This window comes from Pseudorasbora parva, chromosome 6, assembly GCF_024679245.1.
Source record: "Pseudorasbora parva isolate DD20220531a chromosome 6, ASM2467924v1, whole genome shotgun sequence".
NCBI classification, from domain to species: domain Eukaryota; kingdom Metazoa; phylum Chordata; class Actinopteri; order Cypriniformes; family Gobionidae; genus Pseudorasbora; species Pseudorasbora parva.
The window spans coordinates 22,192,547-22,211,911 of NC_090177.1; the positions used below are offsets into that span (position 1 = coordinate 22,192,547).

Sequence of the window (19,365 nt, forward strand, 5' to 3'; positions counted from 1 at the left end):
AAAATATCATGTATAAGAAATGAAAGGAACAATCATATTTAACTAAAAGCTAAAATACTAAATTTGGGGCTCCTCTGTCTAAACAGACTGTAGAACTAAAGTTCTATTGGTTTGCTACATGTAAAAACACTTTATCCAAATGTACAATATCCTATAGACAATGGTAATTAAACAACCTAAATAGGTTAGTTTCCAATTTGAAGGAAACCAAATTCTATCCTAATCTCAATTATTCTAGTGCTGCTTTCATTGTATGCAGATCCAGTGATAAGTGAGAGAGCATATAAAAAGAGATGTTTTGATATACAAATACTAAGTCTCAATTTATGTTCTGACTAAATCTTATTTAATGATGCATTTCTGCAGTCAGGTGGCATTGCTTCTTTTCCTATTACCCTTGCCTCTCTACTCTTGCAGTTCACATCAATGAACACAAGGTGCTCAAACCTTCCTCCTCCTCCCTTTATCTGCCCAACCCCTTCTCTTTATTTCTCTCCTCTCTCTGTCTGCACTGCCGCAGTAACATCAAAATATTAATGCACCACAGAGGTTAGGGGGATGGGAGGGGGGCATATGAAGCAAAACATTTCTTTTTGGGGGGCATAAACCATAGCACCAATCATAAATCATTTGTTATTTGTCTATTGTCTGACAAATCCTCTTTCACTTAAATAATGAGAAATACAAGCTATTTGTGGCTCTCAGCCAAGCATGCAGCACTTAAGACTGACCCAGAAGTCTGCAAATACAATCTAAACAGCTAATGGCAGAGTTTAATTGCTGTTAAGTGCTAATGATTAGTTTAAGACATAAATATACACAATGCAAATAATGACCATACAACTAAAGCCTCTGTGACTCAGCTCATTTGTTCAAGCAATTCCTAAATTTCAGGTAGCAATGTTTCAATATCCAATGTAAAATTTTACCTCTTGAGTCTTTGCACTAAAGGGTTTTAGACTGTGATGGTTTGTCCTTCCAATAGATGGTTTACCTTGTTCACAAGATTTCTGTTCCCTCAGAAACTCTAAATTTAGTGCATCTATAGTCTGTCTGATATGCAATGTATTTGCAATTCTGATGCATTAAAACGTGCTCCTCACCAGAGTCTCAAGCGTATAGTTAGTATTTTGCATAATTTAATGCATCTATCTAAAGCAGGATTTATGCATTCATGCTGTAAATTGGGTTTATGTTTTTCCTGACTGAAGAAAACAAGAGGCTCGTATTCCAGAGGAGCTACGGTAAGTGTCCTTCTGGAGTGCTGAGGAGACAGAGGGATGCAGTGAATGAGAGAGAGAGGGAGAGCGAGCGCGAGAGAGAGAGAAAGGGAGAGCGAGAGAAAGCAGAGATGCTGCAGACCCACTTCTGCCCTCGTTTGGTCTCATCCGCTTATAGAGGCACTTAATGCATTTCCTCTGCCTCCTCTCTCACAGCTCTTCTTCGGGGGAATGCACTTACACTTTTATCTCAAATTTAATTTATGTGCATAATTCATTGGACACTGATGTTCTGCAGGAGGGTCTGGATTGGAGTGTGGAACTGTGTGCATGCATCAATTCTACTGAAGCTCTGAATGCGAGTTAAACAACATAGTCTCTGCTAGCTCTGCCTCAGCATCTGGTTGTGACTGTCTGGGATTCTCATGCTGAAGAAGAGGAACCCTGAGGTGCGGATGGACCGGGAGGTTCTGCTGGATCTGGACTACAGCGGTGAGACCCATGGTCCAGACAGTTATGGGAGTCTGCAAAATGGGGGCTTCATCCCTCCCAGATATGTGAGTGCATAGATCTGTGTTTTGTAACATGATGTTCTGATGGATACTTTATAAGATGCATTTGTTCATCAAAACACGAGTTCTAGATTCTGTGTGTAACAATTTTATCACATTCATTGCAGAGCTGTTCGTTGTGTGTTAAAATTGCTGCCTAATTAGCATATGGCTTTGCTGCTTAAGCAACCTGATGGTTTTCATGGAGTTTTAGACATCTTTTAATACATCTAGACCTAAAAGATGGTGTATTACAAATATCTTCTTTATAATGGGTTAAATCATACTTATTCGCCTGTCTGATAAAACTCACAGTATAGTTTAGTTGTATAATTCTTGTCATGTTGTCATTTATAAAACACTCAGTTCTTGTCCTAGAATTTGATTGGCCAAGTAGCAGTTCAACTGCATCAGGACTTTTCGTTTGGTATTACTCTGCTTGTTTGAGCATTCCACAGATTGTTCAATTCCAGCTACTTTTTTGTAACTTACATCTTTATGCCAGTAGGTGGCGACAAGTGACAGACTGTGAGTGGGTCATTTAAACCAATCACTCAACCGATTAGTTCAAAAACACTGATTTATTCAGTTAATGAAACGCCACTACTGTGGCTATCCACCTTATTCTTAACTTACTCTTCTACACTGTAAAATTATATAATCAGTAAGTCATGACAACATGTTTTACATTAGTTTAATCAAAATAAGTTAAGCAGTTTTCAAATGTATTATGATATTCAACACATTTGTAAGCCATTTTAATGTAATGTAAGTTTAAATGACTTGTACATCTAAGTTGATTGTACTTAAAGGTCCACTGAAATCAAAATTTTTGTTTTTTAGCTTTTAGTATGACTGTGTTAGCCTTAAAGTTATGAATAAGCTGGTATGTTCCAAAACTATGACAAAATTTGCATTTAGGAGATATAAGCAATCAAAATTTACAGTCTCCCACTTCCGTTAAAACGAATCTCAGATTTTGGTGACATCATCGCAGACTTCACTTTCTCGTCAAATCTTCTGTCCAATCAAAATGCACTCTAGAATCTAAAGCCCGCCCACTACACTGCTGAAGCTGCTGCTGAAATCGATCAGTTGTCATTAACACACATTTACTAATTTCTACATGGTGAAAGGCACATAGCACACTATATATGTGATAGGAAACGATTCAGTGTAAATATGCTTTCATTTGAGGCGAATAAAGTCTGTTTTTCACGTTAGTTTCACACACTGCAGTAGCACACACACCCCAACGGCTGAGGTATAATTTTAGACTACAGACACGAGAGCGCAGCGTGGATCATACGCGCGAGTAACAAACATATCGACCCATTTGAATTCTGCACAGAATGCTGCATTTCAACGCGATATGAAGGAGATTATGATGATAAACAGTGTTAGAGGAATCTGTCTTTACCAAACAGAGAAAGGTCCGCTCTTGCGCTCTAGTCAAACTGTATATTAACGAAACGCTATTGGCTGTTTCAAAAAAGGGGAGGAGCTGCTAACAGCTGAAGCCGTTTCAGGGGAAATTGTCAACACATTGAATAATGCGGCGCGTTTCAAGGCACTTCAGTGGGCCTTTAATTTAAGACAGCAACTTCTATACAGTGTAGTTATTTGCCTATAGCAGCTAATGAATCTGAAGTCTCACAATCACAGAAAATAGCTTACTTCGCTGTTGCAAAAGGCAGATACTCTATATTTATGAGGCCAAAGTGATACGATTTTATTCTGAATTCAACCCATGTGTTGTTTGGAGATGCGCAATGCAATGGTTATGCTTTGGCTCCGTTTGGAATGATTTTCTTTGCAAACAAAATAAAACTTAAAGTAAACCACCCAAACTCATCTGATAGCTTTTCTTTTCAGATTACACAACTATTTATCGTCACTGATGTCAAAACACATTTCATACTGCAGGATGATTCTCAAACAGGTCTAGATTTTTAATGCCACCCACACATCACACTATTTTCACCCTGATTTTGTATATTAGCTTACAGTTAAGTTAAGGAGTTTGCTTACAAAATGCTTAAATATGAAGCAAATCGGTGCTTGTGAGTGATGATTGCTTCAGTATGTGTGAATTTTCAATGACACGATCTGAGAAATGTCACAAATGCCAGAGAGATATTTTTCAGGTTATGCCGCCCACAAGCTACACGACTTCAGCCTTGTTTTTCCACTGATCAACAGTAAAAAGCTCAAAATCCCAACCCCCGCGTATATATTGAAAGTGGCTTCTCAAACAGGAAAAATATAGGACTTGATTTTGTCCATCAGGAATTGATTGGATCTTTATAATTGGCTATTATTGCTGTGATGTCATGTGACAGGTTGGCCTGCCCTCATGCCAGTAAGCACATCATCAGAGAAGTGATGTCTCTGCAAGAGGAAGGGAATAGCCTGACAAGCCAGACCCACATAAAGATGTTTGGTCTGGAAACTCACCATTGACAGGGCTAAATCTGAGGGGCGGGATAAACAGTTGTCTTTCAAACTCCCTCTGCACGCAATTGGATAGCGCTACAACCAACCAGAGCAACGAAGGTGAAGCAGAGCTAGTTGACAGATTAAACTTTTGCCGTATCCGGTCGGCAAAACTCAGAACACATCTTCCCTTCTTAAGAATGACTTCAGTGCCGTTCTTTTCTCAGAGAAAAGCTTAACTCCAAGTCTTCCAGAGTCACGGTCAAAGCTGATTCGAACCGCTGTTCGCCAGTTTCTGTTTACTAGTAGCACGCAAGCGCAATTCTGGCGTCATTATGTTAAGCCCCGCCCACTGACTCTATACACTATGTGATTGGCCCAACCAGAGTTTGGCTTTTACAGCTCAGAATTGTATTGAGAGTTGCTAGACGACACTCGCGGCAGACTAGATTTGCTGCCTATGAGGGGAAGTGATTTTAATTAGATATTATGAGGGCACATGAAAATGTAAAAACAATAATAATGATGTTCATGGATAAATAATTTAATAAATGCATACATTTTCCATAAAACAAAAATTAGGACCATTTTTATTTCATGGTCACATTTAAATTAACACATTGCGAACATCCCTCAAGTGAGCAAGCATCAAGGTTTCTGTTGGCGATCTCCATTAACTGTCAGTCAGTGGAAAATCAGGGCTAAGATTGTGCAGTGCAAATGCAACATAATCCTGAAATATGATGACGATATAAAAAGAAAAATCTATAATACAAAATAAACTGATGGAACAACAGCACTTTTGCTCTTATGATGTTGCTTAAATAGCTATATTCATGTCAACATAGTTGAATACTGCGGCTGATGATGATGATGACCCCATTTACGTTCATTGTGAGCGGTCAGCAAGTCCACCTGTTCAGCCCCCAGGCAACTACTTCAGAGATGGCCATACAAAAATAGGTAATGGTTTGATGAAAGCTCTTTAAACATACCGACCACTTTGCTTAATATGTATTCATATTAACCCTGGTCGCTCTTGCCTCAGACTTTGTGCTGGTGTGGGAGGTGAAGGTGCGCCGCAAGCGTCGAAGTCGAGGACGGTCACAAGGAGAGGTGGCGGAGGAGGCAGTAGAAGCAGCACAGGAGGAGAGCAGGTCAGAGAGAAGAAAAGCTCAGCTGGCTCTATGGAGGGACAAATTCATCCAGAACCTTCAGAGTGCTGGACTATTGATGGAAAAGGTTCAGCATTTTCTCAGTACAGTGCCATTTGTGCAACTTACTGCGACGTTTGTAATAGTTTTCTCTTTGTTAACAGGAGGAATCATCCAGTGTAAAGAAGACTATACACTATCTGAAGCTCCATGCTCCATGGGATGTGATGGTGTACTATGCTGAGGAGTTATGTCTTAGAGCACCTCTGCAGGTCAGATTCACGTTTTCATGTTCACCTCCCTACTGAGGTCTCAATGCAAATACAGAGGGTTTAAAATAGCACTAGAATGAAGGAATTGAGAGCTCTGAAATGAGTTCTATTTGTTCCTTCACAGGCTCAGCCTAACCCAGACTTCAACACTTCTGCTCGAGTTCTTCAGAAGCTCTGGATGCCGAACATCATGAAAGACTCAGTCCCCAACCGTCCTGTGGACTACTATACATGTGCCTTCCGCAAGTCCAAAATGGAAAAGTTGCGCTCATCTTCCATATGTGTACAAAATGATCATCTACTTACTGAAACAGATTTGTAAATATAGACATTTACCTTGGCTTCCTGTTTTGTTAGGTTTCTGGGCTCTGATGACAGTGAAAATTACTTCACCAACACACAAAGACACCGCATTGTGAGTGAGCAAAAAAAAAAAAAAAAGGGAAGTGGGTATCAGATGGTGTAGTAAATTGTTATAAAGTACACTATCAATCAAAGGTTTGGGGTCAGTAAGATGTTTTAATTTTTTTTGTTGAAAAAAGTGAAAGTGAGAGTTTTGAAAGTGTAAATATTTACTATCATAATACATCCCTGATGAATAAAAGTATTGATTTCTTTCCAAAATGAATGGTAATTTATACGATGGTGTATTGTATTGGCTGCATGATAATTGCTTACACCTGTGCTCATCTCAGGTTTATGAAATCCTAGCAAGAACTGTATATGGCAGGAGGAAGCGTGCGGAAGTTGGAGTGGCTCGTCTGCTGAACGATGGGGCTTTTACTGGTGCATTCCCTCTGCATGAGGTTAGGCACAGGACACCATATACAACAATGGACTTTAAACATGTACGTTTTATAATAAATATAGCTTGAAACACTGTCAGCCTTTTCTCTGCTTCATAGGGCCCCTTTGAGCTCCCAGGTTGTGACATCCAGCCTGATCAGCTGAACAAGAGGCAGGTGCTGTACCACTATTGGTCCAATTGGTTAAAATGGTATAAGTACCAGCCTCTGGATCACATCCGTGAATACTTTGGAGAGAAGATTGCACTTTATTTTGCATGGCTGGGTGAGTAGGCATAATCTTATTCACATTTCCATATTTGGTTCCCGTTGTCTTGATATTACAAGAGTGAAAGCGTACTGCATATTTCAGCAGTCATTAATCAGTGGCACTTCATGACACATAATTACATAATATGATTATGATAACAAAATATTTTAAATATATATATATATATATATATATATATATATATATATATATATATATATATATATATATATATATATATATATATATATATATATATTTAAAATACTATAATTTATTTATTATTTTGTTATTAGGCTATACATTTATCTATGTATTAAGTTATGTGTTGTGTATACTGTATGTATCATATGTAATCATATTTTAGCAACTTGTGAAAGGTGTAATACAAGACATCCATTCACAGCATGTGGAATTAAAATCATACTGTGACTATATTTACCAATTGTAATAACCGAATTCTGTTTTGTTCACAGGTTTTTATACAGCCTGGCTCTTGCCTGCTGCATTGGTTGGGACGTGTGTCTTTGTTTCTGGTATTTTGACAATGGGATCAAATACCCCAGCGTAAGTGCCTCCTGTATTATCGATTAACGGTATTTCAGCTGCTATGCTGAACTTCTTGCAGCTTTACATGACTCACACATTTAGTGCTGCTTTTAGAAATAATTTCATGTCAATGGGCTTTAGGACCTTTTATTTGTTTCTATAGCAACTGTTGACCAAATCTACTTGAAGGACTAATAGTGATGGGTTGGTAATATTTGCTGCGGTTTACGCCACAGAATGGACCAGCAAAATAATGAGAGATCATGAGATCATAAAGAGAGAGACAATTAGAAGAACATACAACTAATTTATTGCTTTTGTTAGGAATGGAATAAGAGTGCAGTAACTAGATTTCTAAAATTTTCTTTCTTTTAATAAGCACAGTTTCACCATGAAACCAGATACTTCAAAAACACAGGCTGGTTGCTTTCATCTTCAATCTCCCATTGTTGCCTGTTTTCATGTACCATCAACAGGAAGGAGATCTGTGAGAGTGGAGGACTCTATCTAATGTGTCCTCTGTGTGAAACCTGTAAACCCTGGAATATGTCAGACATCTGTCCCATGGCCAAGGTAATTGTCCCTGGCTCAAATTGCTTCAGTTAAAATATTGTAGAATTTGATAATATTTTTGTATAGTTTTTGAATACGTATATGGATTATGTAAAATAGAATGTGACATGTTTTAAGTCATTTCACTTTGTAGTCTGGTTGCTGATAATGAACACTATTAGGACTTCTTGATTGCTTTGGCTTATTCACAACTCTTTTTCTAGGTGGGTTATCTGTTTGATCATCCTGGCACGGTCTTCTTCAGTGTGTTTATGTCTTTATGGGCTGTCACGTTCCTGGAGTACTGGAAACGCAAGAATGCCACTCTTGCTCACCACTGGGACTGCATGAATTTCCATGAAGAGGAGGTTTGATGAACACAGCATTTTTGTTATTTTTTGTCCTTTTTCCATTAAAAGCATCTAAAGATTTCTGAACTCTGAAGGGCAATGTGGAAAAAATCTATTTGTTTTTGTATATGGGAAGAATCAGAAGAGAATTTTTTAAAATTTTGTTTGTGGGGGAAAAATCTGTGTGTGCATGCGTGCGTGTGTGTGTGTGTGTGTGTGTTTGTGTGTATACAGCGATCAGTCATAACATTATTACCATCTTCCAAATATTTTTCTGGTCCCCCTTTGCTGCTCAAACAGCCCTGACCCGTTGAGGCATGGGCTCCACTAGATCCTGAAGGTGTGCTGTGGTATCTGGCACCAAGATGTTAGCAGCAGATCCTTTAAGTCCTTTAAGTTGCGAGGTGGGGTCTCCATGGATCGGACTTCTTTGTGGCAGGGCGCAATATCTGCTGAAGAGGCCACAGCCATCAGGGAGTACCATTTCCATCAATGGGTGTACATGGTCTGCAACAATGTTTAGGAGGGTTGTAAAATCCACATGAATGGCAGAACCCAAGGTTTCCCGGCAGAACAGTTCCCAAATCATCATACTTCCTCCGCCAGCTTGCCTTCTACCCATAGTGCACCCTGGTGCCATGTGTTCCCTAGGTAAGCGGTGCACCCGGCCATCTACGTGACCTAAAAGAAAGCATAATTCATCAGACTAGACCACCTTCTTCCATTGCTCCGTTGTCCAGTTCTGATGCTCACATGCTCAAGTGCCCACTGATGCTCACGTTGGCACTTTCAATGGTGGACAGGGGTCAGCATGGGCACACTGACTGGTTTGCAGCTATGCAGCCCCATATGCAACAAACTGGGATGTGTATTCTGATACCTTTCTATCAGAACCAGCATTAACTTCTTGAGCCATTTGAACTATAGTAGCTTGCCTGTTTAATCGGACCACACGGGCCAGCCTTCACTCCCCATGCATCAATGAGCCTTGGCCACCCCTGGCCTTGTCGTCAGCTCACCACTGTTCCTTCCTTGGACCATTTTTGATAGATACTGTCCAGTGCAGACTGAGAACACCTCACAAGAGCTGCAAATCCTTACGCTTGCCCATGTTTCCTGCTTCTAACACATCAGCTTTGACGACAACATTTTCACTTGCTGCCTTATATATCCCACCCGCTAACAGGTGACATGATCAAGAGATAATCAGTGTTATTCACTTCATCTGTCAGTGGTCATAATGTTGTGAAATGAGTGAAAATGCCTTGTGTGTGTGTGTGTGTGTGTGTGTGTGTGTGTGTGTGTGTGTGTGTGTGTGTGCGCGTGCGCATGCGTAAGAGAGAGGGGATAAGTGAAAAAATATATTTTTTGTGTTGTTGTTGCTCTATTTCTATTTGCTTGTTTTAAGAATGTTTTACTAGAAAATGACAAACCAACTGTTTAAGAAAAAATTGAAAGTAATTCCTAACATTTGTGGGGTTTTATTTAATTGGTAGCATAGATCAGAAAGAATAAGTTATTCTTTTGGAAATGGGCAGGAACCACCACGTCCTGAATTTTCTGCAATGGCCCCTGCAATGGAGGAGAACCCAGTGACAGGAGTGAAGGAGCCCTACTTCCCTGAGAGAGCACGAATTTCACGCATGTTGACTGGCTCTATGGTCATCGTTATAATGGTGAGACCCACTGGAGTTGTCAGAGTTTTAATGGAGCTACAGTATTTTAATTGGTCAGTTAGAAGGGAGATAATGTGTCATAATTGTTCACTTAAATCTATTCCTCTTCCTCCCAATTTGTTTTCCCAGCTGTTTGTAGTAATGATCTTCTTGGTCACAGTGATCATATACCGCAGTATAGTGAGTGTAATGATGTTTGAAACTGGGAGTTCTGTTCTGCGTACTCAGGTGGGCACCCCATCGATCTGCATTAAATTAAAATATGAGATGACTTACCATAATGCAGCATTTCATTAATCTTCAACACCTGCAGCAGCACTTGAACTCTGAATCTACTCCACACACACACACATTTTGTCTTCCAGGCTGGGAATATCGCCAATATCTCCAGCACTTTGGTGAACTTAGCTTTGATCTTGCTGATGGGGCAGGTCTACACAGCTCTGGCAGAACAGCTCACTAAATGGGGTAGGCTTTCTACACACATCAGTCCCCATAAAGGATCACATGCCCAGGGCTTTAAATCAAATCACACAGGCTGTTGCCGTTTTCTGTGGTTCAGGGTAATGAACCTGCCCATCCACACTGCCTTTGAGAATCAATAAGCCATTAGGTCTTTAGTCCTTAGTCTTCCTCTCTGAGGCAATTCCAATAAAGCTTTGGGACTTCACACATACCATAAATAAGTCTAATTTATCTTGTGTACTCAAATATGGCTGTTCCTGAAACAATTTCTCCTACAGAAATGCACAGGACACAGACACAATATGAAGATGCCTTTACATTCAAAGTCTTCATCTTCCAGTTTGTCAACTTTTACTCGTCGCCCTTCTATGTGGCCTTCTTCAAGGGCAGGTAACCTGTAAACTTACCTAACAGAACAAAGCAATCTTTTTTGCCAACATTTTCCAGGTCAAAACATTGAGGGAACTTTCATCGCTTTTTTGTTCCAGATTTGTGGGTTATCCTGGTCACTATGGCACACTCTTTGGGATGCGGAATGAGGATGTGAGTGCTTTGCCTTTTAGTTTTATGGTTTAATGCCATAACACGATTACCCTATTTCTTTAATGATGCTCAGATATGCAGATTAGAAGTTATTTTACAAGAATATTTTGGTAAATCAGAGTCATGTATTCCAGACAGCCTTGTAATAAAGGATGTGTCTGCTGTTGCAAAACATCCACAATAGTTTGCACCTTATTTGTATTTTTGTTTTTGCTGTTCTTTTTAAAGAAAATCCTTTAAAAAATGTTTCTTCTAAAAACTGTACTAATATTTTACATTAATACTATTTTACTGTATTTTTGATTAAATAAAGGCAGCCTATTTAAGCATAAGATGCTTCTTTAAAAAAAAAATTAAACAAATGTACCTGTGGTTGCAGTGTGGACCAGGCGGCTGTCTGATTGAACTGGCTGAGCAGCTCTGCATCATCATGGTGGGAAAACAACTTATCAACAACGCTCAGGAGTTTGTCATCCCGTACGTGTCTCCCGCAGTGCCTATAACTTTTCATCACATGAATCATATTTATTGTAGTTGCACTTTAAAATCTTTTTCTATTTTAGAGCAAACCACATAGATTTAAACGAAAAGACTGCTGAAGTCTCGAACCTGCAGAATCGAAATTATATTATTTTTGGTCCTCTGAAAAAAGCAAGTCCGCACTTGTGGGTCAGTGCTGCAGAGCTGGCACTGGTCTTCTGTGGAGGTGTATGTGTGGGTTAGACTTTGCCTACATTGTGGAAATAATACTGAATAATTAATAAACATTCTAAAGAATTCAACTGGAAGACCCTACTTTCATACAAAGAGTGTGTGTACGTTCATGCAGGAGTACGAGAGAGAAAATGTAAGATGAAAAATATCTTTTTTTAATGGATATTGATTGGTGTGTATATTGATTAATCCGCAGATAAAACTCTAGGGTGCAGTGTGCAGACAGATGACTGTCTCACTGCCAGTACTGCAGCATGCCTCTCCTCTAAGGCTGCAGTTCCAGCGGTTTAGCAGGATAAATGCCACACAGGAGAAGCTTTTAGTACTCCCCTATCAATAATGCATCACCAGAGTCAGGCTTGGGTAAAACTGGATATTTCAAAATGTGCACAGTTCTATTTTAGACATAGAAATACACTCAGAAGAACCATCATCATTATCATTAGAACACCATGTCTTTCAGTTTGGTTGTCACTCTCTCTTTGCCTCTCTCTGCTTTTCAGTAAAATAAAGGCTTGGAGACAGAAACGGGCCTTATCATCTGTGAAGAAGGCCCAGAAGGCAGAGGAGCCTAAGCGTTGGGAACAGGACTATGAGTTGATTCCATGTGAGGGTCTTTTTGATGAATATCTGGAGATTGGTAAGATGATAATCTTTCACCTTTATTTAACACTTTGTTCAAAATTTCTGTCAAATAATGTATAGTTACTGATGCCAGAACAGCATGCTAACTTGGTGCACTAGACAAGATAAGACAAGACAAAGAAGAAAGAAATCTCCAAAAGCGTTCTATTTCAAATAAATGCTGTTCTTTTGAACTTTGTATTCATCAAAGAATCCTGAGAAAATGCATAACTGTGTACACAAGCATATTAATAGTTCCCCCAAAAGTTCTGCCATCGTTTACTCACCTGTATGAGTTTCTTTCTTCTGCTGAACACAAAAGATATTTTGAAGAATGGCAGAAACCAAACAGTTGATGGACCCCATTGAATTCCATGTTTGTTTGTTTTTTTAAGATGCTATGGAACTCAATGGGGTCCATCAGCTCTTTGATTAATTATATTCTTCAAAATCTCTTCTTTTGTGTTCTGCAGGATTGGAATCATTTGAGGGTGAGTACATGGTGACAGGATTAAACATTTTGGGTGAACTATCCCTTTAAGCAGTACAACTGTTTTCAGCATTGATAATAATGAGAAATTTTTCATGAGCACTAAATCAATATATTATAATGATTTCTGAAGAATCATGTGACACTGAAGACTGAAGTAATGATGCTGATTCAGCTTTGACCATAGACTGTAAAACAAATAGGCTTTGACACCACAGGAATAAATCACATTTTATAATAGATTAAAATTTATTTAAATTGTAATAATATTTGACAATATTATTGTTTTACTGTATTTTTTATCAAATAAATGCAGCCTCTGTAAACATTCTTCAGAAATATAAAAAAATCTTGTCGACCACCAATTTTTTAGGTTTAGTTTAAGTATATAAGTGAATTACTGTTGCGCCATTATAGACAAGCACGTTTTAACCTACAATAATCATGCAATTTAATTAAACATTAAATGGAAATGATACTTCTGTATACTCTTGCTATAATGAATGACATTACTGTATTTAATCTTGACTGCTGCCAGTCCTGCAGTTTGGCTTCATCACCATTTTTGTGGCGGCCTTTCCTCTGGCTCCTCTCTTCGCCTTGCTAAATAACTGGGTGGAAGTGAGGCTGGACGCTCATAAGTTTGTGTGTGAATACCGGAGACCAGTGGCAGAGCGAGCCCAGAACATCGGTGTGTGGTTCAGCATACTGGAAGCGCTGTCCCACGTGTCTGTCATAGTGAATGTGAGCACCTGCACACAACGTCTATTCTAAGACTATTATAAGACTATTCTAAGACTATTATAAGACTATCATCCTTGTTGACTTTGTAGCTATATGTATGAAAACATTGCTTACACACAAGTCATGTTCAAACCAAGCAGCTTTCTGTTGGTATACATGGCGAATTCATTTGACCAGCTTGAACATGAGTGAATTCTGGATGGTGATCTTCTAAACCCATATTTGAAACTCCTGATTATGGAGATTCCTATTGAAATGACTGGATTTCACCCATTAAATTTCACAGAGCAAATGTGACCTAAGGTTTTACTGAATCTATAATATGGTATTTTGTTTTTCTGAAATGCATAAATGACATGCCTTTTTTTTTTCAGGCTTTCCTCATTGCATTTACCTCAGACTTTTTGCCACGCCTGCTGTACCAATACAAGTTTAACAATGACCTGCATGGTTATGTCAATTTCACACTGGCTTACTCTCCGCCCAGTTACAACCACTCCAGTCATACCATGTGCAGGTAACATTGTTTATGCTGTTCTACACTATAAGAAATCTAAAATCAGACTGTTATTGTACATAACGTATTGTAAATAAGCAATTGTATTTGTTATTTTGTTTTATTTTTTATACATGTTAGCAATTTTCTAATGTTTCTTAGCAGTGTCTTGGCTTTAGTACCATTTTGCGCAGTAGAGGAGAAAATTGTAATCAGGGCAGTGAACTGTAAAATTGTAGCTGTCAGCATGGTTTGATTTTCTTCTCTTGTGGTCATTTCTTTTCTTCCTTTTTTTTGTCAGATATAAAGCGTTTCGGGATGAAAACGGAAAATACAAGCTGGTTTACTGGGAGCTACTGGCTGTAAGACTGGGCTTTATCATTGCCTTTGAGGTAGTCATTGATCTTTCTCCTGCAAACCACATCAGTCAAATTCTTTCTTGAAATTAAGCTTCCCAGTATACACTGAAACCAATTTAAAGTTGTCGTTAAGTAGATAACACCAACTTTTCATTATCCAGTCAGTTAGATACAATTGGATCCCAGCCTACATTAGTATTTGTTGAATATCCTGTTTTTTAACATAAGCAAAATAAAAACATTTGCAAATAAAGTTAACAAATATATATAATAGAATTTATTTATAACACACTTTTCATTCCAAAGAATCTCAAATAAAAAATAAAAAATATAATTTATATATTATTATTAATTAACAGATGGTTACAGAGTAGATCGTTCTCTGGGATGCGAAAATCGAATGTAAAGAGTTTTATCTCTAAAAACATATTAGCTTATAACGCTAGCCTATGGGGCACAGTGTAGTGAAATGAAATCGCTAGTTAATACCACTAACAAGGCTCAAAATAACCTCACAAATAGCCTCTGTTTTCCAATAGACTGTTTTCCAAGATGGCTCCTGTCTGTATATGCGTAATGCACTGTGTTTATAAAGTATCTTCTTATTAAACTGTTTGTACACTTACAAAGTTCTCAATGCTTCGGTTTGCATGTAGGGACCCTCATTATGCTACCGTGTTAGTGTGAGGTTATTTTGAGCCTTGTTAGTGGTATTAACTAGCGATTTAATTTCACTACACTGTGCCCCATAGACTAGCGGTATAAGCTAATCTGTTTTTAGAGATAAAACTCTTTACATTCGATTTCCATGAATACGCATCCCAGAGAACGAGCTACTCTGTAACCATCTTTTAATTACACCTAGGTTCATTTCGCACCGGAGTTGTCCTTTAATAAAATATATTAATTAAAAATAATGCCTAAATAAAAAAAAATAGAAAACATTAAGACAAGTACAGAAAAGTAGATTATACCTTATCTGTATTATCAGAATTGGTTAAATAAAGAGAGTTATGAAGCCTGTTTGTTTTAGCTAAATGTGTGAGTGAAGGATTTCTAAAAGTTGCAATATCTTGCATTACAAAAGTGAATTGGGTCGCAGATGCCGTATACATTGTCTATATAATAACCTAATTGATTAGTTTCTTTATCATTGTCTAATAATAATAATTTCCATTTTTTGTGGTTATCTTAATAATAAGTGTGTGTGTACACATCTTCAGCATGTGGTGTTCTTTGTCCTGCGTGTCATCGACTGGGTGGTTCCAGACATCCCCGAGTCTTTGGAGCTGAAGATCAAGCGGGAGAGATACCTGGCTAAGCAGGCTCTGGCTGATAATCAGGAGGCCTTGCTGGTGAGTGGCAAGATGCTGCTTAGGTGAGGTCAGTGCACATGGTGAAGTCCACACCCTCCAGTGCCCACTCACTGTGAGCCACATTTATTCTAATTAACACTCACACCAAAGAGCTCAGAGACTAAGAATATAAAAAGCTTTTCTTCATAACAATATGCAGCATGTAGCCTCAAGCCTGGGTGAGAAAGACAAAAATCTTGTTATAGCTGTTTAAAAGGCTCTTTATGTCTTTTTCATGTTGTTCAACCTATAGCAAAACTTCAATTATATCACTATATATCACAACGTAGTTCATTTTAGTCAAATAATTGTCTTGATCAATTTATTCCATTTCCCAAATTATTTTGTTATTATTGAATTGAATACTATTTTAGTTTTAGTAATTATGTTAAGTGCTTTGTAATTTTTCTAACCAAAATTGTTCTTGGATAGTGTGTTAGCAAAGACAACTCTGATTTGACATACATTTCCTCTTTAAAGGGGTGATGAATTGAGAAATCAACTTGAGTTTGATATATAAAAGGTCATGGTAATATAAGAATATCCTGTAAATTTCAGAGCTGAAAACTTCCTTGTTAGTCAAAGAAAAGCTTTTATAGACACCAGACCCAGAAAACGATCATGTGCGCATCTGTTTCGAAAGCCTGCCCACCAACTCATGGAGCCGTTCGGATCATAGCCATCAGCAATACACATGCTGAAGAAGATAGCAAGATATTGTGCTATTATTGGTTGTGGAAGAACACAGTTGCTGCATAAGCTTCCTTCGGATTCTAATATTAGGAATGAGTGGTTAAACTTAAATTTTTAATGAAGTTCCAGCTCATGTGGGGAAGATAGTTCGCTTCATTTCACCGTGGAATCGTTTGTAAACAAATCTCAGGTCGATGGTTGATTTACAGACATATTGAGATTAAACACAAGGTTGTTTCTTCTATATTGGATCCGACAGGAATGGTGCAGCACACTTATGTGAGTAAAACGTGTGTTTTATATGTAATAGTATAGCATTGTTATAGATCGTTTTGCTTATGTGTATGTGTCTAACAGAGCATACCTTTAGCACCAGGGCTCACAAAGCCCAATGTCCCGAGGCTGTGTGCTTTCCAGACGGGCTACCAAAATGTAAGCCTGTCGCCAGGCCGGCGAATTTTAAAATAATTAAATTAAATGATATTAATTTCTTGATCTGCGCTGTTCACTCTCTTGACTTGACATTTGAAGGGAATGTAATACAAAAATAATTTTCAAATTAATCACGGGTGGATGAGAAATAAATCATAGTGTTTGTTTGATAAAGACTTTTATGAGCCCTGTGGTCGAGAATCATTCTGGTTGCCGCTTTCAAAAAAAACCTTAATGCGATCTGACAGGGGCATAGATATGACAGGAGCTGAAGCTCATTAAATATGCACATCTTATCCAATCCTAGCCATGGGCGTTTACTTTCAAGTCTCCAGTGCGTCACGCCCATCAAAACCCAAGGTTCAGGAGAGAGCATCAAAAGCAGTGGAGAAAATAGCCTATTAGTTATGATGTTTTTGAATGTAAAAACCACACGAACATCAGTAGTTGACCTCAGACAGTATAACATTTTTTAAAAAGCCTGTTCATGACACGCTAAATTAAATTCCTGTTCTTCAAGGAATTTGTTCTTCAACATCACAAAGATATACTTTTTCTAAAGTAAATTGTGTGACACAGTTTCATCACTCTAGCAGAAGTAGAGCAAAGACCTCTGTATTACATTTTTGCTGGCCTGGTTTATGTACTCCACATGTTCTGAAAAGTTGAGGAGGGAAAAAGATCAAAACCTTTTTCAACCCACTTTCCTGGAAAATATGTGTTAGGATGGTAGTCTGCTTCTTGGGGCCAGAGTATATATTTGGCTATGTGCACTGGTTTCTGAGCAATGACGCAAACAAATATTCAAGATTAGGGGGATCAATAGTTGAAAACCCAATTAACTGTTCCAATGAAAAGCTCATACTGATCAACTACCATTCTGATTATTGGCAGAATTCCCCCCTGTATTTGTGTGGGCTATGGTTACTATTGTTTACAGTAAATTGTTTTTAAAGATGTATTTTAATTCAACAGTTTAAAAATAGACCTGGCTCTCTTTGAGTTTCTCATTGTGTTGTCAGTGATGTGGAAGTGTGGTGTGAGCTCCTCTGTGTCTGACCTGGCCCTTGTATATGTTGTATTTTCCCCAAAATAAATGTATGTCTGCATATTAAACTAAAATTGAAGAAAGTGTATACAGCATACTTTATATATATCATATATAATACTTGCATTACTTGCAATAGAGGTTTGTGTCTGATTGTGACTTTCTTTTTCCTCCTTATTCCTGCTTGTGTGCTGGTCCTTGAAGCAAGCGAAGCGCATGGCTACATGAAACTGACCTGCAGTGCAGAGGCTTCTCCAGAAGGGGGCATAGAACATGTTTTACACCCTCAGAACTGATCCAGAAGGGACTTAGTATTTGTCGTGGTGAAAATGCACTTGGACTGAAACGGCTTTAGTTTTGTGGTGGATGTGTGTGTGTGTATGTGAGCATGCATATCAAAATGTAGAGGTATATGCCAAAGTTGTTCACTATCACCTCTATTTTAAACAAAAGGCTGTTTACATATCACTTCCTCTGGCTCCAACTGTACTAAGACATGTGATCACACCCACTCTCTCTGCCCTCCCAATATATGATATATTCCTATTTAGATTTAGTGGGAGGACAGGGAGGTTTGCTTTTCTACATTAATACTAAAGTATATATTTGTACTACTGACAAAATGAAAATTGTGAAAGATGGCAAATGCATTAGAAGCCTGTTCTACATTATGTGTCAGTGTGAAATGCTTCTCTGAATAATACCTTAATATGTTTGCATTTGAAATGTCTATCTCCGGGCTGTTCAAGGAATCGTGTTTTAAAATAAAGCTAGTTTCAATAACTGTTCAAAAAACATTGCTGTGTTTGCATGCTGGAGGACAAGATTTAAAAGGATAGTTCAGCCAAAAATGAAAAACCCATGGCATTCCAAACCTCTATGACTTTGTTTCTTTTGCGGAACACAAATAGAGACTTACTGACGAATGTTCACCCTGTTCTCTTCTGTTTATTAAAAGTTTTCAAGGAGCTGTAAAGTGTCCCAAGTGCAAAGTATCATTAAGAATAATAATAACAGTTTTACAGTGCAACTGTAAAATCGCAATACTATATTTATGTTGGTTTTAAATTTTTGGATTTCAAGCGTTAAACCGACGTTAATTTTTTTTCTGATGTAAAACCGCTAGGGGGCTTTAAAGCTACTCTTTTGTTTGCAACAGCCTTATTATTACAAATTTGGAGAGATTGCTGACACGTGTTGTGTTCCCAAATGCATGTTATAAAATGCTTTAAAACGTTATGCTTGCAGAGATAAGTTTGTGTAAGCCAACTTTTTCTGCAAACCAAGCTGCTAAAACCATTGGATCGTGAGCTGCTTGTGCATAAATGAACACCGTGCTGAACTTTACTCTGCAACACTGCATACATTTAATTTGATAATCACAGTTAAGTTTTTCACACATCAAGTTTTGATTTTATTTGTATTAATTGTGAAGCCCTACTTCTGAAACCATATGATAGATTGTGTAATGAACAGATTGAAATTTAAACCATAAGTGGAAAATACGTATAGAAAAACAGCCACTTGAACATCCTTCAAAATATCTCTTTTTGTGTTCCACAGAACAAGAACAAAGTCATGCAGGT

At 38.1% G+C, this 19,365-nt stretch overlaps 1 protein-coding gene across 1 annotated transcript; it reads left to right on the top strand.

Annotated features, from left to right (window-relative positions):
* The first annotated feature begins 1,335 nt into the window (after positions 1–1,335).
* On the top strand, positions 1,336–18,562 carry ano11 (anoctamin 11). Its single transcript, XM_067446227.1, has 23 exons — positions 1,336–1,777; positions 5,056–5,170; positions 5,256–5,449; positions 5,526–5,633; positions 5,758–5,894; positions 5,991–6,048; positions 6,329–6,439; positions 6,539–6,704; positions 7,166–7,256; positions 7,715–7,811; positions 8,015–8,158; positions 9,679–9,816; positions 9,946–10,044; positions 10,182–10,284; positions 10,560–10,671; positions 10,770–10,824; positions 11,204–11,301; positions 12,042–12,178; positions 13,191–13,396; positions 13,771–13,913; positions 14,194–14,284; positions 15,475–15,606; positions 17,984–18,562. The coding sequence occupies exons 1-23, from the start codon at positions 1,646–1,648 to the stop codon at positions 18,005–18,007; spliced, it is 2,691 nt and encodes an 896-aa protein (XP_067302328.1). The 5' UTR covers positions 1,336–1,645; the 3' UTR covers positions 18,008–18,562.
* Positions 18,563–19,365: the final 803 nt, after the last annotated feature.

Bases quoted from the DNA above. Each gene is read 5' to 3' on its own strand.
- ano11 (XM_067446227.1), top strand. From the start codon at position 1,646: ATGCTGAAGAAGAGGAACCCTGAGGTGCGGATGGACCGGGAGGTTCTG. The intron at 6,049-6,328 runs GTGAGTGAGCAA...TGCTCATCTCAG, and splicing joins ACACACAAAGACACCGCATT to GTTTATGAAATCCTAGCAAG. The intron at 13,914-14,193 runs GTAACATTGTTT...TTTTTTTGTCAG, and splicing joins TCCAGTCATACCATGTGCAG to ATATAAAGCGTTTCGGGATG.